Here is an 18823-nt window from a genome sequence, read left to right as displayed (position 1 = left end):
CAAGTTGAAAAGTTGTTAACTTTATATTACTCCCTATTTTCTTTTTAGATTAAATGCTGAAAATCTAGAATGGGAACAGCTATGTAGAAAATACTAGGGAGGCTAGGTATGATGGTACATACCTATAACCCCAGCACTCTATAGATTGAAGCAGGAAAATTGAAATTTCAAGGTCAATTTAGGCTACATAGCCTAAACTTGCCCAGCTCCAGGCCAGTTTTTTCTACAAAGCAATACCCTGAGTCAAAAATAAAGAAGAAGAAAAAAATCAATAGGAACTTACATAAATTTATGGATTCCCATTGCTTCAAACCCCAGGGCTTGTGAGATTGCTTGATTTTTGTTTGCTTGCCTTAGAAAGAATAGGAGCAATAACTAATCAGAAAGTTAAGGGTCCTCTGGCATCAGACATTTTCTTTAGAAGATAAATGCTATGTTCTAGTCAATCAATCCCCCCAAAACTGTATTGCAAATACTATTGATTGTTGAAATATGCATTACAGCATGATCTGTCAGAAGAGTATAATATACCTAAGCATGATTTATTTTTTTCCTTAATCTGACTCCATTTTATATTGTAGATTTATTCTATTACTCTTCAAAACTGAATTTGGTATTTTAATAGTATTTCTAGGTTCTTTTCATCTTTTTGTAATATCTTCAGTCAAAACACTTAATATCAGGGCTGGGAAGGTGGCTCACTGGTGGAGTGCTTGCCTTGCATGCATGAGGCCCTGGATTTGATTCCTCAGCACCACATAAGCAGAAAAAGTCAGAAGTGGAGCTCTGGCTCAAGTAGTAGAGTGCCAGCCTTGAGCTGAAGAGCTGAGTGACAGCACCCAGGCCCAGGGTTCAGGCCCTATGGCTAAAAACAAAAAACAAAAAAAAAACCCACCTAATATCAAATGAGTTATTGCCAGTAAGAACCTCATTTTGTTACAGGCCAACCATCTACTACTCCAGCATTACTACAAGTTAAAAAGTGCCCTTCAGGAGTTGACCCAATCTGTATGTTACATCAAACATGGGGTGTCTTGAATGACTTACAGTGTATTTGATGTTCTGTTGTTTTCTTTCCCATTTCTCACTTCCAGTGAAATCAGATGAGTTACAGACAATCAAGAAAGAATTAACCCAGATCAAAACTAAAATTGACTCCTTGCTAGGGCGCCTGGAGAAGATTGAGAAGCAGCAGAAGGCAGAGGCAGGTAAGTGAGCAGAGAATGTGAGACCACAGACAGGTTGGAATAAAACCAATGAAATACCAGTCAACCAGAGGATTCAGGCCCAGGAAGACATTGACTGTCTTAAGAATTTAATATAGATGTGTAAATAAAGCCTGAAAGCCAAGACTTGCAATGACAGAATATGATTGCTTTTAGAGAAAATGAACCAATTTTTCTAAGATTTGCACCAAAAAGTATATTGATAAAAATATCAGTAATTACAAAAACAAAACTGGTAGTTTATATCTCAAGACCTAGCAGCCTTTAAGACAATAAAACTAATTAATGAGGTGATTCTATTATTCATATTTATTATTCGTATTTTGTTAAATTAGTTGCAACAACATTTAACAGGCTTCAAAACTCACTCTTACAAGCGTAACTGCTGTTTTTGCTAACATCCTGTAAAACCACAGAACCCAGTTTCAGGAACCTCTACTACTGGCCCCTACCCATCTATGGCCAATTTAATTGATTGAGTCCTTTACAATTTAGTGGCCTCTCTCATTTGAGTCATCAGCCCTCACCAAAACTACATTCTAATAAAATTCTGATATTTTCATCATCTAGCTCCAGGTAATGGTTAAAAATCATAGACTAGAAGAATTGGGAAGCTCTTAGAGGTAGTCAGTAGTGTAAAACTCTGTTCTACATGCATTAGATGCTTCACAGGCATTCTTGGAGATAAAAGAGGAATGAAGAAGAGACACTATTGGGAAATAAAGTCATGCCTCTTTTCTGCCTAGCCCTTACTCCCACCAGTGTACTTTCCCTTTATATGTATTTTAAATATTAGGATTCTGCAGAACACATTGTTTGCTGAAAAGTTTTATTTTTTTAAAGTAAATCAATGCACAATATAATTTTGAGTCAATAAAAATCCATCCTCCATATCTCTCAGATGAGTAAAAAAGACTAGGAAGAAGGTATAAAGTTAATTATTCTATAGCCAAGATCGCAAACCCAGATCTTGAGATCAAACCTAACATCTTTTTAATTTATAGACTTAATGTCAAGTTTTCTTCAAGGCCTGGTCTCAGGACTTTTCTGAAGGCTAACTCAGTTCCCTAGGAACCAGTTAACCCAGCTGCCTAGGAACCCCTAACTGATTAGAACTGGTTGGGATCCAGGGCCTTGGGCTATAATAAGTAAAACTCCACTCAATACTTGGATTAGGACTTAACAAAGCTTACCTTCTGTCGTGATTTTTGAGCTCAAGAAGGGTATGAGGAGGTGGTTGCAGAGTGGACAAGAGAAATAAATTCTGATTGAACATCTCACCAACCACTTAATCTCAGTTTTCTCATTTATAAATAGATTGTTAATGGCTATCATAAATTGTGGGAAATAAAGTATCATATGTAAATTATATAGCACAGTAACCGGCATATAGTCATAGGCCTAATAAGTGGACTTGGGATGTAGTTGCAACATATCTGTATTCAAGCAAATTAAAATTAGTGTTTCCTACTCTCAGCAATGGTAATTTAAAATTGTGAAGTCCGACTTCCAAAATATGAAAATCAAAACTTTCTGAATACTAATATGGTACTCAAAAAGTTACAGATTTTGGAGCATCATAAACATCTAAATTTTGAGTTAAGGTTATTCAATAATACAAGTCTCTGTAAATATCCTAAAATTAAAAAGAAGGAAGGAGGGTTGGATGGAGGGGAAAAAAGGAAGGAAGAGAAAAAGAAAACTAAAATTTCAACCACTCTTCTTATTTCAAGTATTTCAGATAAGGTATACTTTACTCATTTTCAAACAATGCTTTTTAAAAACACAAGCCAGGACAGGGTACCATAGTACTTGCAATCTCAAGTACATAAAGGGAGAAGTTCAGAAGGATCATGTTTGTAGTTTCAAATCCAGCCCAGGAAAAATCCAAATTCTAACTCAAACAATAAGCCAGATATGGTATTGCATATATGATCCCACCTACAATTCCATATGTTGAAGAACAGATGTTCAGGCTATGTGAAATGAGGAGACCTTATCTAAAAAATACTCCATCAAAAGCCATGGACACACGGCTCAAGTGGCAGAGCAGTTGACTAGCAAATATAGGCCCCTGAGTTTAAACCCCTGTAAATTAAAAAGCCAAGTACATGGGTACCTAGAAATCATAGATTCTTGTTAATATAGATGAGAAATAGTAGATTAAATGAAATCATTTTATTAAAATTTCTCTGAGCAATGTAAATATACCCTGAGAAAAGATACAATGTATGCCCCTCTCATTGAAGGCATTTAGATTATTTTAGAGAGTTTTTGTATGCTGCCTATGGCCCAAAAGAGTTAGCACAACTCAACTATCTTATGATGTTGCCTGAATCAATATTTCCCTTTGAGGAATTTCTGTAAAATTCATTATTATGTAAAACAACCCTTATCAAAAGAAGACTTTGATAACCAATTTGCACTTCAGTTTAAAGGATTATAGAGGACTCATTTAAATATAAATCACCTCAAAGAGGAAACTGTAATCCTCATTCTGTGTATTATACCTTCCAGTTTCTTGCCTGAATAAAACCTTCCATGGGTCTTTTTAAAAGATCCTCTGTAAAGGAAACACTGAAATTCAAACCATGATTTAAAAAAAAAAAAACTATCCTCCTACTTTTAGTCATATTTGAACTTCCCCAATCATCTTAATGGTTCCTTAAAGCCAGAAACCTTGTCTTTGTCCTTGATGTCTATGTCTTTCTTGTTTTAACATAGTCTGATGAAAGTGGATGTGTCCATTTGTAACTTTATTCTCTTAGTCCTCTCTTCCACGGGAATTAAGATGATCACAGCCCAAATTTGTCTATATTTTCTTTATGGAAAGAAGTCAAATTTGTATGGAAAACATTAACACTACATTATAGGAAGTTCAGTGAAAGGCATTAAAATTCATTGAAAACACTTAAAGTCTCCCTATTAAATTTAAAGGGGCACTTACTTTAATGCTTAATTACTTGAAAGCTCATTATTTGGTAGCTAGCATTTACTCTTCATTATTGCTCTTTTATAATTTTCATTCCCTACTTACTATTAGCCCTTTGCTAATGCAATTTTCTAGCACAGAATCAGTGGCAGGAAGAAAAGGAGGACTTAAGAACAAAAGACCACAGAACATGGAGCAGGTCAGAATCATCTTTCATAGTAGTGTTTATGTTTTTCTTTGAAGTGAATTCAGAGGCAATCATAATGAAATATAACTATATTACTTTTGATTATACTCAAATTTCTTCTCTTCACATGAGATTGTCAGATTCCTAAAAACAAGGTCAGATCTTTGCTTCCTCAACTCTACACAACATCCTATGCATTGTATCAGACATGTACCAAACACGTCCTAAGTCCCTCTCACATAACCTACAAGCTATAGAAATGGATTATGGCTTCCTAATGGATAACAATAACATCTCCAAGCAAGGAGTGACTGTGTAGAAACTGTGGGAAACGAAACACGAAAGAACATTATTAATATGTACTATTAGTTGTATCTCTCTTCTAGGTAGTTCTTTCAAAACAATTACATATAAATTGCCATATATGTGTATGTATATAAAGTTACACAAAGTATAAACATATATGGTTTATACTATCATGTGACATGACCAACATGAATGAAAGGCACAGAAAATGAAGACTGTGATTCACAAGACGGACACAAACACTCCATGGGTGACTGTGTTTTGGTTTTAGGGGTTTTCTGGGGGGGGGGAATTCAAGCAACTGATCTCTGAAGTGAAAAAAGCAACTAAACATTATTTAGTTCAACTTTACTGCCAATGTCTTGCCTGATATATAAGCAGCTAGACTCAGATGGAAAAGTCCAGTGATAACATTATTGTATTAGATGAAGCATAAGAGAGGCCACAAACTACAGTCACATAAGATACACTAAATTGTTTCTATACAATACAGACTTTTGAAAAGTTATATCAAAGTGATATCAAATCATGGAACTTATTGTGGAAAAAATGTAATTTTTTGAAGAGTGTTCTTCATTGTACTCATGAAATAAACTTTTCAGCTAACATCTCTGTCCATCCAGTTCCCCTTCTTTATGTTATCTGCTTGGGCCCTGTTCACATTTATGTCCACACCCCTTTGGTAGGTTCTCCTTGCCACCATGATTTACTTCCATTACTCACCTAATTTTCTTTGACCGTACTTTGCTTTTCAGCTGTCCTTTCTATGTCTTTTAAAACTCAGTTTTGCATCTAATCATTTTTGCAAACAAAACAATTAAAAATGTACGGGTGGGGTGCTATTGAGCTTGAACTCAGAAACTCCCTCTTGCTAGACAATGTCATGTGATCCATGACTCCAGCCTTTCTGCTTTCATTGTTTTACTCAAACACAGTCTTCCTTTTTTGTGTGGGACATCCTGGACCATTATTTTTCCTACTTATATTTCCTTCTGTATAAATGCCCAGATGGTAGATGCACACTTGTTGCTAGAGCTGGCCTTGAAGCACAATTCTCTTGATCTAAGTCTTCCAGGTACCTAGCATTGCAATCATGATACAATACTCCAGGCAAGAGTGGTGAACTATTTAAAGAAGAATCTCATGTTTTTACTTCCCCAAAACCTTAGAATAATTAATATTATTATCCCATGGATAGTCACCTTAGCTGTATTCAAATTTTGATCAAAGCCTTTGAAGACATTCTTTTTTATTTTTGTATGTTTTTTATTGTAAAAATGCTTTACAGAGGGGTTACAGTTACATGATCAAGGTAATGAGTACATTTCCTATTGAGCATTGTTGCCTCCTCCTTTGTTTTCCTCCTACCATTCCTGGAGGTGGGAGTGAAGACTTTCTTTATCAAGAGATATATTAATGAATTCTTCAGCTGATGTGTCTCTTATAACTTAGTTTTGCATCTTAAACTATTTGTCATATCTTTTTTCCAGTCATATACAATTTTGTGATTTTGTGGCACACAAACTGTTATTCCTAGAATGAGAGCTACTACCATAGATCTGGTCTTGCTCTAGCCTATAGTCTGCTGACTTTCTGCCTACACATCTTACGACTATTACTGACCATTTGGGAATACATGGTGATGCTTTGACCTGGAGATAATAGACTGAATACATGGATTATGTTCTCTTTCCTCCTTCAGTTGCAGTATAGTACTAATATAAAGAAAACAAGAATACAATTGGACAGCAGATGGATAAGTATTCAGAATTTACCACATCTAAGTTATCTTGTGCCGTTTTAATGTCTGAACTCTCAAAAAGCTTGGAATCAAGCATCTCATATTCCTTTGGAATAGAAGTCATCAGTCATTGACAATCAGTTTAGGAAACAGATTCTTATTTTTTCACTCCCCATTGTCCCTGCCCTACTTTGCCAAAAATTTGAACAAGTTTCCTCTAGGAAAAGTTAAAAAGTGGATGTTTGTGCAGATAGACAAAAGAAAGGTCTGGAAGCCCTTGAAAACAAGAGGGAAGTGAGTTTATCCAGTTCTTTGGAGATTATCTATTTCAAGTACCTAGAGTTTTCAAATGGAAACCTGACCCCTGAACAACCCAAGAGGAAAGATAAAAGAAGTCTGAAAGAGTGATATGTGCAGAAGAATGAAAATTAAAATGAAAAAGCCATACAAATAATGACTAGTATACTCAAAGAAGAGATTGAATTCATGAAATAAGAACACAAAGTCAGGCTGGGAAAGTGGCTCAGTGGTAGAGCGCTTGCCTTGCATGCTTGAGGCCCTAGGTTCTATTCCTCGGCATCACATAAGCAAAAAGAAAAAAGCCAGAAGTGGCGCTGTGGCTCAAGTGGTAGAATGCTAGCCTTGAGCTGAAGAGCTGAGGGACAGCGCCCAGGCCTAGAATTCAGGCCCCATGACCGGAAATGGACACCCCCCCCCCAAAATAAAAGATCACAAAGTCCAAAAATAGAGTATCCACGGGGCAGATTTTAGAAACTAATGTGACAACATGAATAAACAATACACAATTGAAATCAATTCTGATTTTTTTTAAGTGGTAGGATATTTGAATGTTACATTAGGGACTGGAAAAGAATTGCGAGGACTTAATAGGAAATTGGTCAATGTGGTTGCCAATTTGTGATTGCTAACTGGCTTTAACAAAGCTGGTGCCCTATTCGCCACACACATACAAAAAAAAAATAACAAGAAACAAAAGCCTCATCTCTCATGATAATTAAATGTCAGATCTTGAAGAAAACATTCTTGGGTTGCAAAAGTTGTTCATCTCAAATGAGTAGAGAAAGGAAGTTTCAAAGTAACTGTTCTAAGAGGAAATCTTGAGACTAAGGTAAGCAAGACTCTTGTTTAAAGCTTAGCTAAACTGTAAAGAATATAACTTTCCCTTTTAAATATACTCTTCTCTCCACACCCTATCTTTGTTACATCACTACTACATCAATGTAACCAATCAACCTGCCAATGTCAACATCATCTTCTATTCATATAATAACCAATACTTCCAAATATTACCTTTCATATAATTTTACTCCAGTTGTGTCTATTTTCTGATGGCTACATCCAATAATACCCAGACATTCATCATCTCTCCTATGCTCCACTGCACTCACGTTAGTTTTTTTTCCAGTAGCTGTATTGAAGAGTATGTCAGATAAAATAAAATTTACTCATTTGAGGAGTATAATTCAATGATTTAGCAATTCACTGAGTGATGCAACTATTACCACAAATCACTTATTACATTTTTACTCCCCTAAGCTTCACTATTTGGTGGTCTCTCCACTTCTAGATTCTTTCTTCTCCAATTCATTTTCCTCTGGCAAATAACTTAAGTTAACATTCCTGAAACATAGAAAAGCCCAGACAGAAGGGGAAAATTGGGCTTCACATTCAAAAAGAGACTTAACTCAACTTCCTGGCTCCTGGAATTTGGAAAATTCCTCTTGAAAATCACTAAATGGTATCCCTCCCCCACGGTATAATCCCTGCTTTCATTGTATTTGATGTTGGTATAATTTGTGGAGGGGAAGGGCAAAAACAAACCCTTTAAATAAGGATACAGGTGGATACATTGCAACAATGAGATGTACAAGTCGTTATGTTGAAAAATAAACTTTACAACTTTGGCTGGGGGTGGGGGTCAGGCGGGGAGGGGTGGATGGGAAAGGATGGGAAGGGGAAACAAAGGAGGAGGCAACAATGCTTGATAAGAAATATACTCATTACCTTGCCCATGTAGTTGTAAACCCTATGTACGGTATTTTTACAATAAAAAAATTTTAAGAAAACCACTAAATGGTGAAAAAAGTGATTGTGAGGTTTACATAAACAATATCTCAGTAATTTTTATATGATGATATCGAATTGTGGCCATCTCAACAATGAGAATACTTTATATATGCAACTTTGAGGTCATTTTCCTTAGTACATACTTTTATGCTAGACATTTCAATTTAAAAGCATTCCTCACATGCAATTTACCTGAATTTTAAATTAGCTATACTATCTATAGTAAGCTGTATATTCAAAATGGCAATTCTTTTAATTGTCAAATTAAATACAGGTTTTAAAACAGAGATTATACTGGTTATATGAAAATAGTAATTCCAAGGTGTTAAGTTGGCTGTAATAAATAATGGTACTGTTTTGTATCAACATTATTTCTAACCATCTGCTAAGTACAATTGAACTAGTAATTATCCAGCAATTCAGACAGTATTTCAAAAACTAAATTGCCAACTCAACTAATTTTCAGAGTTATATTAATGATAATAGCTATGCAAGAAACTCGATTTAATAAAAATGCTTTGAACATAAATTCTATCAATTCTAACTTGTTTTTCTGGATCATATATAGCTTTTGAAGTAGAAATTAGATGTGCCAGGAAAAAACTATTTGAAGCCGAGGAATGAAATTCCAATCATTCTTTCCTTTCATGGTTTGTAAAAGCCTTAGGTATTTTTCCTTAAACAGAAATGCTTATCATTTTCACTTTTCCTTTGATAGTCTTTGTGTAACTAAAATGTGTGTCCCTAACTAAACAGATTTCTTCATTCTTGACCTTAAACATTGTCTGATTATTGAAGAAATTCAAATCATTTTCCTGATGTGTCAAATAGACTTTTTTTCTGGAGATTATGAGAAAATAGCTCAGCCAATAAAATTGGAAATGTTTACAGTATAATTCTAACTCTTGTACCTATTAATGTATGCCCATGGATATCTTATGTAACTTATTTAGCCTCAGTTTCCCCCAAGTGTGGATGGATAGGTAGCACTCTGCTGCAGTATGTTGTAAAGACTAGAGTAAACCAATAAATGTTGCAAGGTGTCAAGCACTGCTTAAGCAATCACAAAAGAGCAGTCAATATTGCCCTTTTTCTATTATAATCCTTAATTTAGATAGTATTAAAGTTATATATTAAATATAAGCTGATAGCTTTGGGGTTATAATCCATTCTTTAAAAAGTATTAATACCAATGTAAGATTCATTTCTCTGCTCTGAAAAAAAAAAAGATTCCAAGATGCCAGTTTTCAATGAAAACCCTTCTCCTAAGCCCTCGAAGTCATCGAATTTTATTTTTTTCCTTAGAGACTTGGCTATAGAAACAGAAACACGTTTCCTGTAGGAAAATCTCAGACCTTATATTTTACTTTGACTTTATGGTGAGCAGATCTGTTCCATAGATTGTGGCAAGGAGGTTGAGCTCCACTTCTGTTTGGATTCATCTTTTGCTACCTTTGTGTCAAATTCACCCATCTCTTTGACTCTATAGAATGTAATTTATATTGTCATTGTTTAATTCCACACAACTCTTGGATATATTTAGAAAATGTTTGATTTGTGTATGAGGCTCTCAGCCACCAGAGATAAGATGAATAAGAGTATTTCTGTCCCAAAGAAGCTACAATAATAGTTATAAACACATATATACATACTATATATATTTATTTATGCTATATTTACACACACAAACAAAAGTTAAATCTGGTAAGAAGAAAAATGATTAGCTATAAAAAATTATAAAGTTTAAAATAACTTTAAAATAAACCAGCATAACATTTTTAAAAGAAATGAAATTACACTATTATTCATAAAATATAGAACCAGTTGCTTTGTTTCAACAAGATAATAATAGCATCAAAATGGCTTGTTAAACTGCAAAGCGACAGTTTAACAAACAAGATGTGCTTTCATGCATAATTTTGCTCATTAAATGTACCATTGTTTGTGATTATAACATTTCCCATTGAGTCAACGAAAAGTCTATGCCAACTGCATATTATGAGTTGATTGTATTTCTGTGACTCATATGAATCAATTATCAGTCTAATTAACATATTTTTCCTACACCCAGATAATTTCACTCCTTTAGGTTAATGAAAGAATGGATGAGGATACTTACAGAATTATTTTGTATTGAAATGTATTAATACATCACTGATTTTGAAGTATACTATCAAAGGAATTACATATGTGTCATAATTTGATACAAAAAAGAGAATAATATACTATGTCTGTTTAAACAGAAATAAGGGGTGATGTCAAAGCCAATACATAAATTTATCTTTGCAATATAAAGATCAATAACGATGGTTTTTGCATAGATAATTTCTCTATATCAATCAAACAATCAATATAGATTTAGCTCAAGGACAGTTTTGATCCTTTCATGACATTTGTGTGGTCTTTACAGTTTAAAGTCACATTCACAATTTTTTTCTCATTCACGAATACAGCAACTCTCTGAAGGCAATGTCATTATTATGATTACCTTTCAGAGAAGAAAACTTCAGTTAATAGGATTAGTAACTGGCAGAAACATAGATCTCATATCTTACATCCTAATACTTTATTTTTTCTGTATATAAGGTACTGAATGATGGTTTGGGGCTCATTAAAAAGTTTCTTGATAACTAACCTGTATTATTCCTTTGAGATCATAGGCAATAGTTATCTGTATCATCCCTTTGAGTAGAGTAATGCCCTTTTTAGAGAATAAGTGAAATTTTCAGGTATCTTAAATACTAACACGAGGGTAAAACTATATTACAGCCTATGTTCTGGGCTTTGGTTGAGCAAAGGAGAGGAGGGACCACATTAGAAAGACCAGGAAGTCATTGTAGATTACAAAGATAATTGAAACAAATTGACACATAAAACTATTGCAGATTTTATATATGTTAAATCTGGCACTGCTTGGGTTCTTTTCAAATCTCCTATGCATTCATGGTCAGAGGTTTCTCTAGAGAGAAAAAAATAGAAGAATATTAATTTTAACATCCAAAACAAATACTTGTGAAATCATTAGAGAAGAACTGAATATTCCAGGCCAAATAGGTTTTTTCAATCTTAATCAAATTTCTACCTATTAAAACAAAATGATATATACATTTATCTAATATTGAGGTAGTGATTATATATATATATTATATTGAGGCAGAGTTATAAAACTCATGTCATTTTTACTGTATAGAATTGTAGTTGACCCATTGCAGAACTCTATTTTTCTGTCTTTCTTAAGGCACCAACACCAAGTCTTGAATATCAGAGCATTTTAAATAAACACCATAATGACCAAGAGTGAAGAGGTCAGATGATAAGTCAAAAAAAAAAATACACCAGAGTTAGAAGAAATGGAGAATCAAAATCAGAATAGCCCAATCCATTTTGCAATGTAGAGGATCACCAAGAGTAGAGGCAACAGAATAGATCCAGTGGAATGTTCCAAGATACAAGATTCAAAACTTTTCACTGCTGAACACTGTCTGTCCATCAAAGCCTTTGCTTGGTAGAAACTGGTTGCAGGTGTCTGGATGGGTAAATCTGGGAGATCTAGATTTACAGTTGTGTCTGACCTGTATCTTTTGCCCAATTTTCCTTTCTTTTAGTCTGGATACCTGGAATACCATATCTAGATTAAGCCAACACCTTTTAACTTATTATTTCCCTTCTTCATTTGGATGGTAATTTTCTAGATTGGGGGGGAGGGGAAAGTCAGTTAATTTATACAAAAACCACTTTATAGTATTCACATGACAGTCTATACTAAAAGTTTCAGATTTATCATGTAAAATAAGAATTTATACTACTGAACTTGCTTCCCTGAGCATATGTTTAGGTGCATATGAAGACTGAAGATATAACTGCCTTAGTTATAAAGTTATAAAGAGCAATCTAAAACTTCTATGTTGCTAGAACAACCCAAAGGAAAATGTAGTTTCTATATATGTGAAGTAAGTGTGTTTCTCTTATTATGCTAGATTTGGGTGATATTGTGATGCCAACAGTAATTGTTTTTAGCTTCATTCTATCTGAATGAAACCAAGCCTAATTACTACCAGCCTTTACTCTGCCATCCCCTGGTCTGATCAAGCCTCTCATTCAGAGCTTGCCGTTGCTGGTGCTGTGACTACAATATATTCACAATGAAGAGCACCTTGGCACGTTTTCATATGTGGCAGTAAACATTTATGCAATCCTTCCTAGTTTGCAAAGTTTTACCAATGATAAGCTATCAGTCCTCATAGTAAACCCAGATGTGATAGTGATTGTTTTCATATAGATTTGAAAAGAATGGCTTGATTTACTTAAATATACATTATTAGAGGAGAATCGTCACTGTTGTAGACACAGGAAAATAGATCTTCTTTAGATATTATGTTTTATTTCTTTATATTAGTTATATCTGAAGTTTTGTACTGAGTCTCTATATATCAAATATATATTTCTTACATAGCAATGGTTTAACACACTCATACATGCATACATATATATATATATATATGTAAATGGTTGTTTTCCTTTTCTGTTCATATGGAAAATGAATATCCCAGACTCATTGTTCCCTATTTTCACAAATAAATGATAATAAATGAGTGCAAAATACAGCATCTTTGAAAACTCATCTTAAAGGTAGAATGTTGTCTAATAAAATAAGAGTAATCAAAATTAGTGAAAAACAAGCTTTTTTAGTTTCATTTCTTTTTATTTTCTTTTTAAATTTTATTTTATTGTAAAGATGCTATACAGAAGGGTTGCAGCTACATGAGTAAGGTAATGAATACATTTCTTGTCAAGCATTGTTAAGATAGTCATAAATGCCTAGGAATAAGTTAGAGAAGGGAAAATAGAAGATGATTTCATTTATTCAATATTAAGTACTTCTCTGAGCTTTCACAGGAGATGAAATGCAGCCATTAGGAGAAATAATTACTATGCCATCCACATAATTTCCATGTGGATGGACTTCAGCAGAGTGCCAAGATCCTGGGTATTCAAGGAATTTTGTTAATGTGGAGTACAGCTTTGCTTGTTGAGCACTTATTATTTGCAATTCACTATACTAGCAACTTGATTTATTACACAAACCATGAAAGTTTAAGCAGTAATTATCCGAATTGTATGAAAGAGCAAACAGAGACAGGAAGGTGGTTAATTATCTCCCCTTTGCACAGCATCACAAACTCATTCACTAAGCAATAAATCTTAACTTTGAACCTAGATTGTCTGATTCCAGGACTGGTATTCTTTTTTTTTCTTTCTTTATTCTTTTTTATTTCCTTTCTGGGGGCTTAAACTCAGGGCCTAGGCACTGTCTCTGAGCTTCTTTTTTGCTCAAAGCTAGCACTCTACCACTTGAGCCACAATGCCACTTCCCGTTTTTTCTGAGTCTGTGGTACTGAGGAATCAAACCCATGGCTTCATGCAGGCGAGGCAAATACTCTATCACTCAGCCACATTCCCAGCCCAGGACTGGTGGTATTAACCATGGAAGTTAACCACCTGTAACAATATAAGATTATCAAAAGATTGCTCACATAATGATTAAACCACTTGGATGACAACCGATTTATTATTTGTGTTAATCTCAGTGAGTTTTCTTTTATCTTTGTATGTGCAGTCTTATCCTTTTACTTCAATTTGAAATTATCAGTGAGATTTCTCCATCTTCATTTCTTGCATGAACAATTTTTCTGTTCAGAATTACTTTTGCCTTTATATGCCTTTGTTTTTCCCTCAGAGAGAATATCTCTCTTAGAACTAGGAAAAATACAATAGTGAGAAAGATCTGCTTATGTAAATACTTATTTACATACTCGTACAATCATAATTCACAATTACTGCTGATTCCATTGAAAGATAGATGTGCTGAATTCTTTAAAAAATGCATGTTGGCAGGAAAGTCTGTAGGACTCATGTCTCCAATGAACCAGCAAAACAGCTCAAAGTGGAGCTGTAGCTCAAATAGTAGAGTGCTAACCTTGTGCAATAAAAGCTCAAGGACAGCACCCAAACTCTGAGTTCAAGCCTCTGGATGGAAAAAAAGAACATGTTCCCAAGTAAATATACATAAACATATGTACATAATTTATATGACTGAATAAATTCAATTGAAAAACTTCTTTTCCTCTACATGCCTATCACGGTTAAAGAGAGTTCCCCTTGATGGATTGTTTTTTCATGATTTGTCCAAATGACTCATGAGCAACCCAAGGTAGTAGTCATTTGCTTTTTCCCCTCCATAGAAGCTCAGAAGAAGCAGTTGGAAGAGACTATAGAGCTGATCCAAGAAGAATGTGTGTCAGAGAATGCAGATCACTCTACAGAGGAGCCTGCTGAAGGAGGGCAAGATGCAGATGGAGAAGAGATGACTGATGGGATAGAGGAGGACTTCGATGAAGATGGGGGTCATGCACTGGTAGGAACTAAATATTTGGTGTCCACATCCCTAGGATAACAGCAATACCATGTTAACAACACACTCTTTCTAAAATAAGGATTAAAGCATCTGTGGCTTATTTCTTCTTATATGTATATTTTTAATAGGACATCAGGGTAGTGCTTTGCATATAATAAGTGCTCAATAACATTTTGCTAATTTGAAGTATGAGGGTATAGATGAATGAATATTAGGTGTAACTGAAGTCACAAATTACTTTCTTTCCCAAGTATCTCATTAGAAATGAAGTCTTACATTTATACAATTAGAAATAATTGTGCAGGATGTAGCATGCTGGTGACAAAAGATCATTTACTGCAAGATACAGACTCCTCCTTTAGTAGTCTCACTCAGTGATGACAATTATCTATCCTAGTGGTGTGCTCAAGGCAACTAGTTCTTGCTACAATTTGCTAACTAAGATATCCAGGAACTATGGTCAGTTTACCATTTTCTATTCTGCCTGATACAATGTTGTTAGGATTTGTGAATTTAGTTGTCTTCTTTTTTTACATTTTACTTTTCCAATGTATTATAATGTTCACGTAATTTTACACATCCTTCCTGCATAACTACTTCAGTGATTTAATAAATACAATCCAATGAGGCCATTGTGTCTCATATTTATCAACCAATTGAAAATGGTGTGGGCTGAGTATCACTCAATGGAAAAGTGCTTACCCAGCAAGTAAAACTTTCCAGGTTCGAAACTCAGCACCATTAAAAAAAAAAAAAAATACCTTCTTTGCCGGGCACCGGAGGCTCACACCTGTAATCCTAGCTGCCTCAGGAGGCTGAGATCTGAGGATAACTGTTCAAAACCAGTCCAGGCAGGAAAAGTCCCTGAGACTCTTATCTCCAATTAACCACCAGAAAACCGGAAGTGGAGCTGTGGCTCAAGTGGTAGAGTGGTTTATCTCCAACAAACCACCAAAAAAACCGGAAGTGGAGCTGTGGCTCAAGTGGTAGAGTGCTGGCCTTGAGCTGAAGAGCTCAAGCTCTTGGACAGTGTCCAAGCCCAGAATTCAAGTTCCAGGACCAACAAAAAGAAAAATGGTACAAGGTTTGGTGCTGTTGCTCATGACTATAATCATAGCTCCCCTGGAGATTGCAATTCAGAGGTCTCATTTCAAAGTAAGTTTAGGAAGAAAGGTCAGTGAGATTCCATGTCCTATTTACCAGTGAAATAGCAGGGCACTAATGGCTCAAACTTACAATCCTACCTACTTAGAAAGCTGAGATCTGAGGACTGATGTTCAAAGCCAGGAAAATTCCATGAGTTTCTTATCTCCAATTAACTACCCAAAATAGGAAATGGATCTGTGGCTCAAGTGGTAAGGTGTTAGCCTTCAGCAAAAGAACACAGGGACAGTACCTAGACCCTGAGTTTAAGCCCCACAATGAACAAAATAGTAATAATAATAATAACAATAACAAGTAAAAAGCTAGGCTGGAGTCAGGGCTCAAGTAAAAGTATAAGTGTACAAACCAGCAAAGCAAATGTGAATTCTTAAGTTCAAACCCAGGTACCAGCAAACAAAAACAAGCAGGCAAATTGAGCAACTCTGAGTACGTAGACAGAAAGACAGAGACACGAAGAAACTAACTCTTAAATATCTGCAATATATAATATGCTAAGTAATATATTCCAATGTTTTAACACATATTAATGTTTTAGTAATTTTGTTGTTCTGATTATCAGTAATTTAAAAAAATAATTTTACAGAATTCTTCATTGGCTTCTAACAGTCCAGCTCTGTTTAATTGTAATGACACTTTCATTTAAGCTTTTCAAACATGATCTTTAGATAATCATCTCTATTTTTTTTAAAAAATACCCCTACGGTGTTAGTAAATAATATATATTTTAGGATTATAATGAATTTTGAATTCTATTGATCAAAGACTAAAATGAACTAAAAACAAATTTCTCAGGTTATCCTTTGACAGAATTTTAATTTAAAGTTCTAATTTGTTCAGCTCTTTCCAATCTGACATGTTTCAATATTCTACTGGGGTTGGTTTTCCAAGATTTTATATTGCCATCTCCAAGGTTACCTCTCTGTTCTTACTTCTCAGCAAGATTTCACATAGAGAGTCCCTCTCTTCTTTTCAGAGACTTTCTTAATCTACCAATTGCTCATTCTCAGTTTCTGTGCTAGTATTATTCCCTCCATGCTACTACTTTAATTAGCAGAGTAATTCAGGACTATATCATAAGCCACCTTCTCTTTCCACATTCTTTCCCAAGGTGATCTTGCCAAATAATGTAGCTTCAAATATTCCCAATACACTAGAGGTGGCTAAATCTACATTTCTATTCCTAAACTTTTCCTGGAACTCTCAGATCAAATACTCAGCTGCCTATCACCATAAAGATCTTCAATGAATATCTGAAACTTAGCATGGCTAGAAACATTCGTGGATTTTTTTCCTAGCTATCTTATTTTTTCCCATACTTTTCCATTCTGTCTATAGCATCACTATCCACTTAGTTATTAGAACCAAAAGAATAGAGTTATTTTGAACCTCTGTTCTACCTTAAAGCCATAGGCCAAAACTAGTTACATTACTACAAATACCTGACATAAGCCATCAACTCTTCTCTTCAAACTCTTCAATAATTTCCAATCAGTTTCTTGATTCATGTTTTTGTCATACTCAATCCAAATTTACCAGAAGTGTAACAATCTTTCTAAAAGTAAGCCAGGTGATAGTGGCTCCTGCCTATAGTCCAAACTCCTCAGGAGGCTGAGATCTGAGGATCATGGTTCCAAGCCAGCCTAAGAAGGAAAGTCCATGAGAGTTTTATCCTCAACTAACTATAAAAAGCTAGCAGTAGAGCTGTGGCTGGATTGGTAGAGTGCTCACCTTTAGCACAAAAACTTAGGGAGAGCTCCCAGCCCAGAGTTCAAACCCCCAGACCAGCAAAAACAAAACAGTATAAGTCTAGGACAAGTAAAAAAGGTCAAACGCTATGTACATATGACCAGGTAAGATGATTTAAGTGAAATGAACCCTGGGATATGGATACAACTGCTTTTTTTCTTGCTTGCTATTGTTTTTAATGTATTTAAAATGTACTATGTGATTTTTTTTGTTTCTTTTGTATGTTCTTCCCCAAGGTATAACCCCTGTTTTCACTGTGTTTGATGTTGGTGCCCTGCATCTTGTATATACATTTTTCTAATTTAGGGAGGGGAAGGGAAATAATAAAATGCTGAAATAAGTATACAGGTTGACCCATTGTAACAATGAGAGTATAAGACACTATGTTGAAAATGAACTTTACACCTTGGAGGGGGGAGGGAAGAACTGGGGAGCTGGGGAGGGAAGGGATGGCAGGGGAAAAACAAAGGAAGAGGTAACAAGCTCAATAGGAAATGTACTCATTACCTTATTCATGTAACTGTAACCCCTCTGTACAGTATTTCTACAATGAAAACATTATACATATAAATAGATATACACATGATGATGATGATGATGATGATGATAGAGAGATCAGATAACCACATGCATTCCCTCATCTTTTTTATAAGGTTAGCAGAGTGAGTTTATTTGGAAGTGAATAGAAAACTACAAAAGAAACTAGTGGAGCTCTCTCAGAAAAGGGACCTAAAGAGAAGTCCCTATTCCCTTTTAAAAAATTCTATAAGTATCTTCATTAAATCCCCAAGTATATGAATATAAGGTATAAAGATGATAGGTAAAAGATGCCAGTGGGAAGATAGAACCTGATGGAGAGAAAGAGGGGAAGTCTGAAATACTAAAGGGAAAGGAAAGTAGCACTCTTTTTTTAATTAATTTATTTATTTTTATTGTGAAAATACTGTACAGAGGGGTTACAATTACATGGGCAAGATAATGAGTACATTTCTTATCAAGCATTGTAGCCTCCTCCTTT

At 34.8% G+C, this 18823-nt stretch overlaps 1 protein-coding gene across 1 annotated transcript in view; it reads left to right on the top strand.

Annotated features, from left to right (window-relative positions):
* The window catches only part of Ralyl (RALY RNA binding protein-like), a 672761-nt gene that overhangs the window by 608828 nt on the left and 45110 nt on the right, over nt 1-18823 (top strand). The window contains exons 7-8 of the mRNA XM_013012428.1: nt 1095-1208; nt 14723-14895. Of these exons, the coding sequence (XP_012867882.1) occupies nt 1095-1208; nt 14723-14895 (287 nt within the window). The remainder of the gene's footprint in view (nt 1-1094; nt 1209-14722; nt 14896-18823) is intronic.

Source organism: Dipodomys ordii, unplaced genomic scaffold (genome assembly GCF_000151885.1).
Source record: "Dipodomys ordii isolate 6190 unplaced genomic scaffold, Dord_2.0 Scaffold17, whole genome shotgun sequence".
Taxonomy (NCBI): Eukaryota; Metazoa; Chordata; class Mammalia; order Rodentia; family Heteromyidae; genus Dipodomys; species Dipodomys ordii.
Note: the sequence above shows the minus strand (reverse complement) of the source record. Positions and strands in the feature narration are given on the sequence as shown.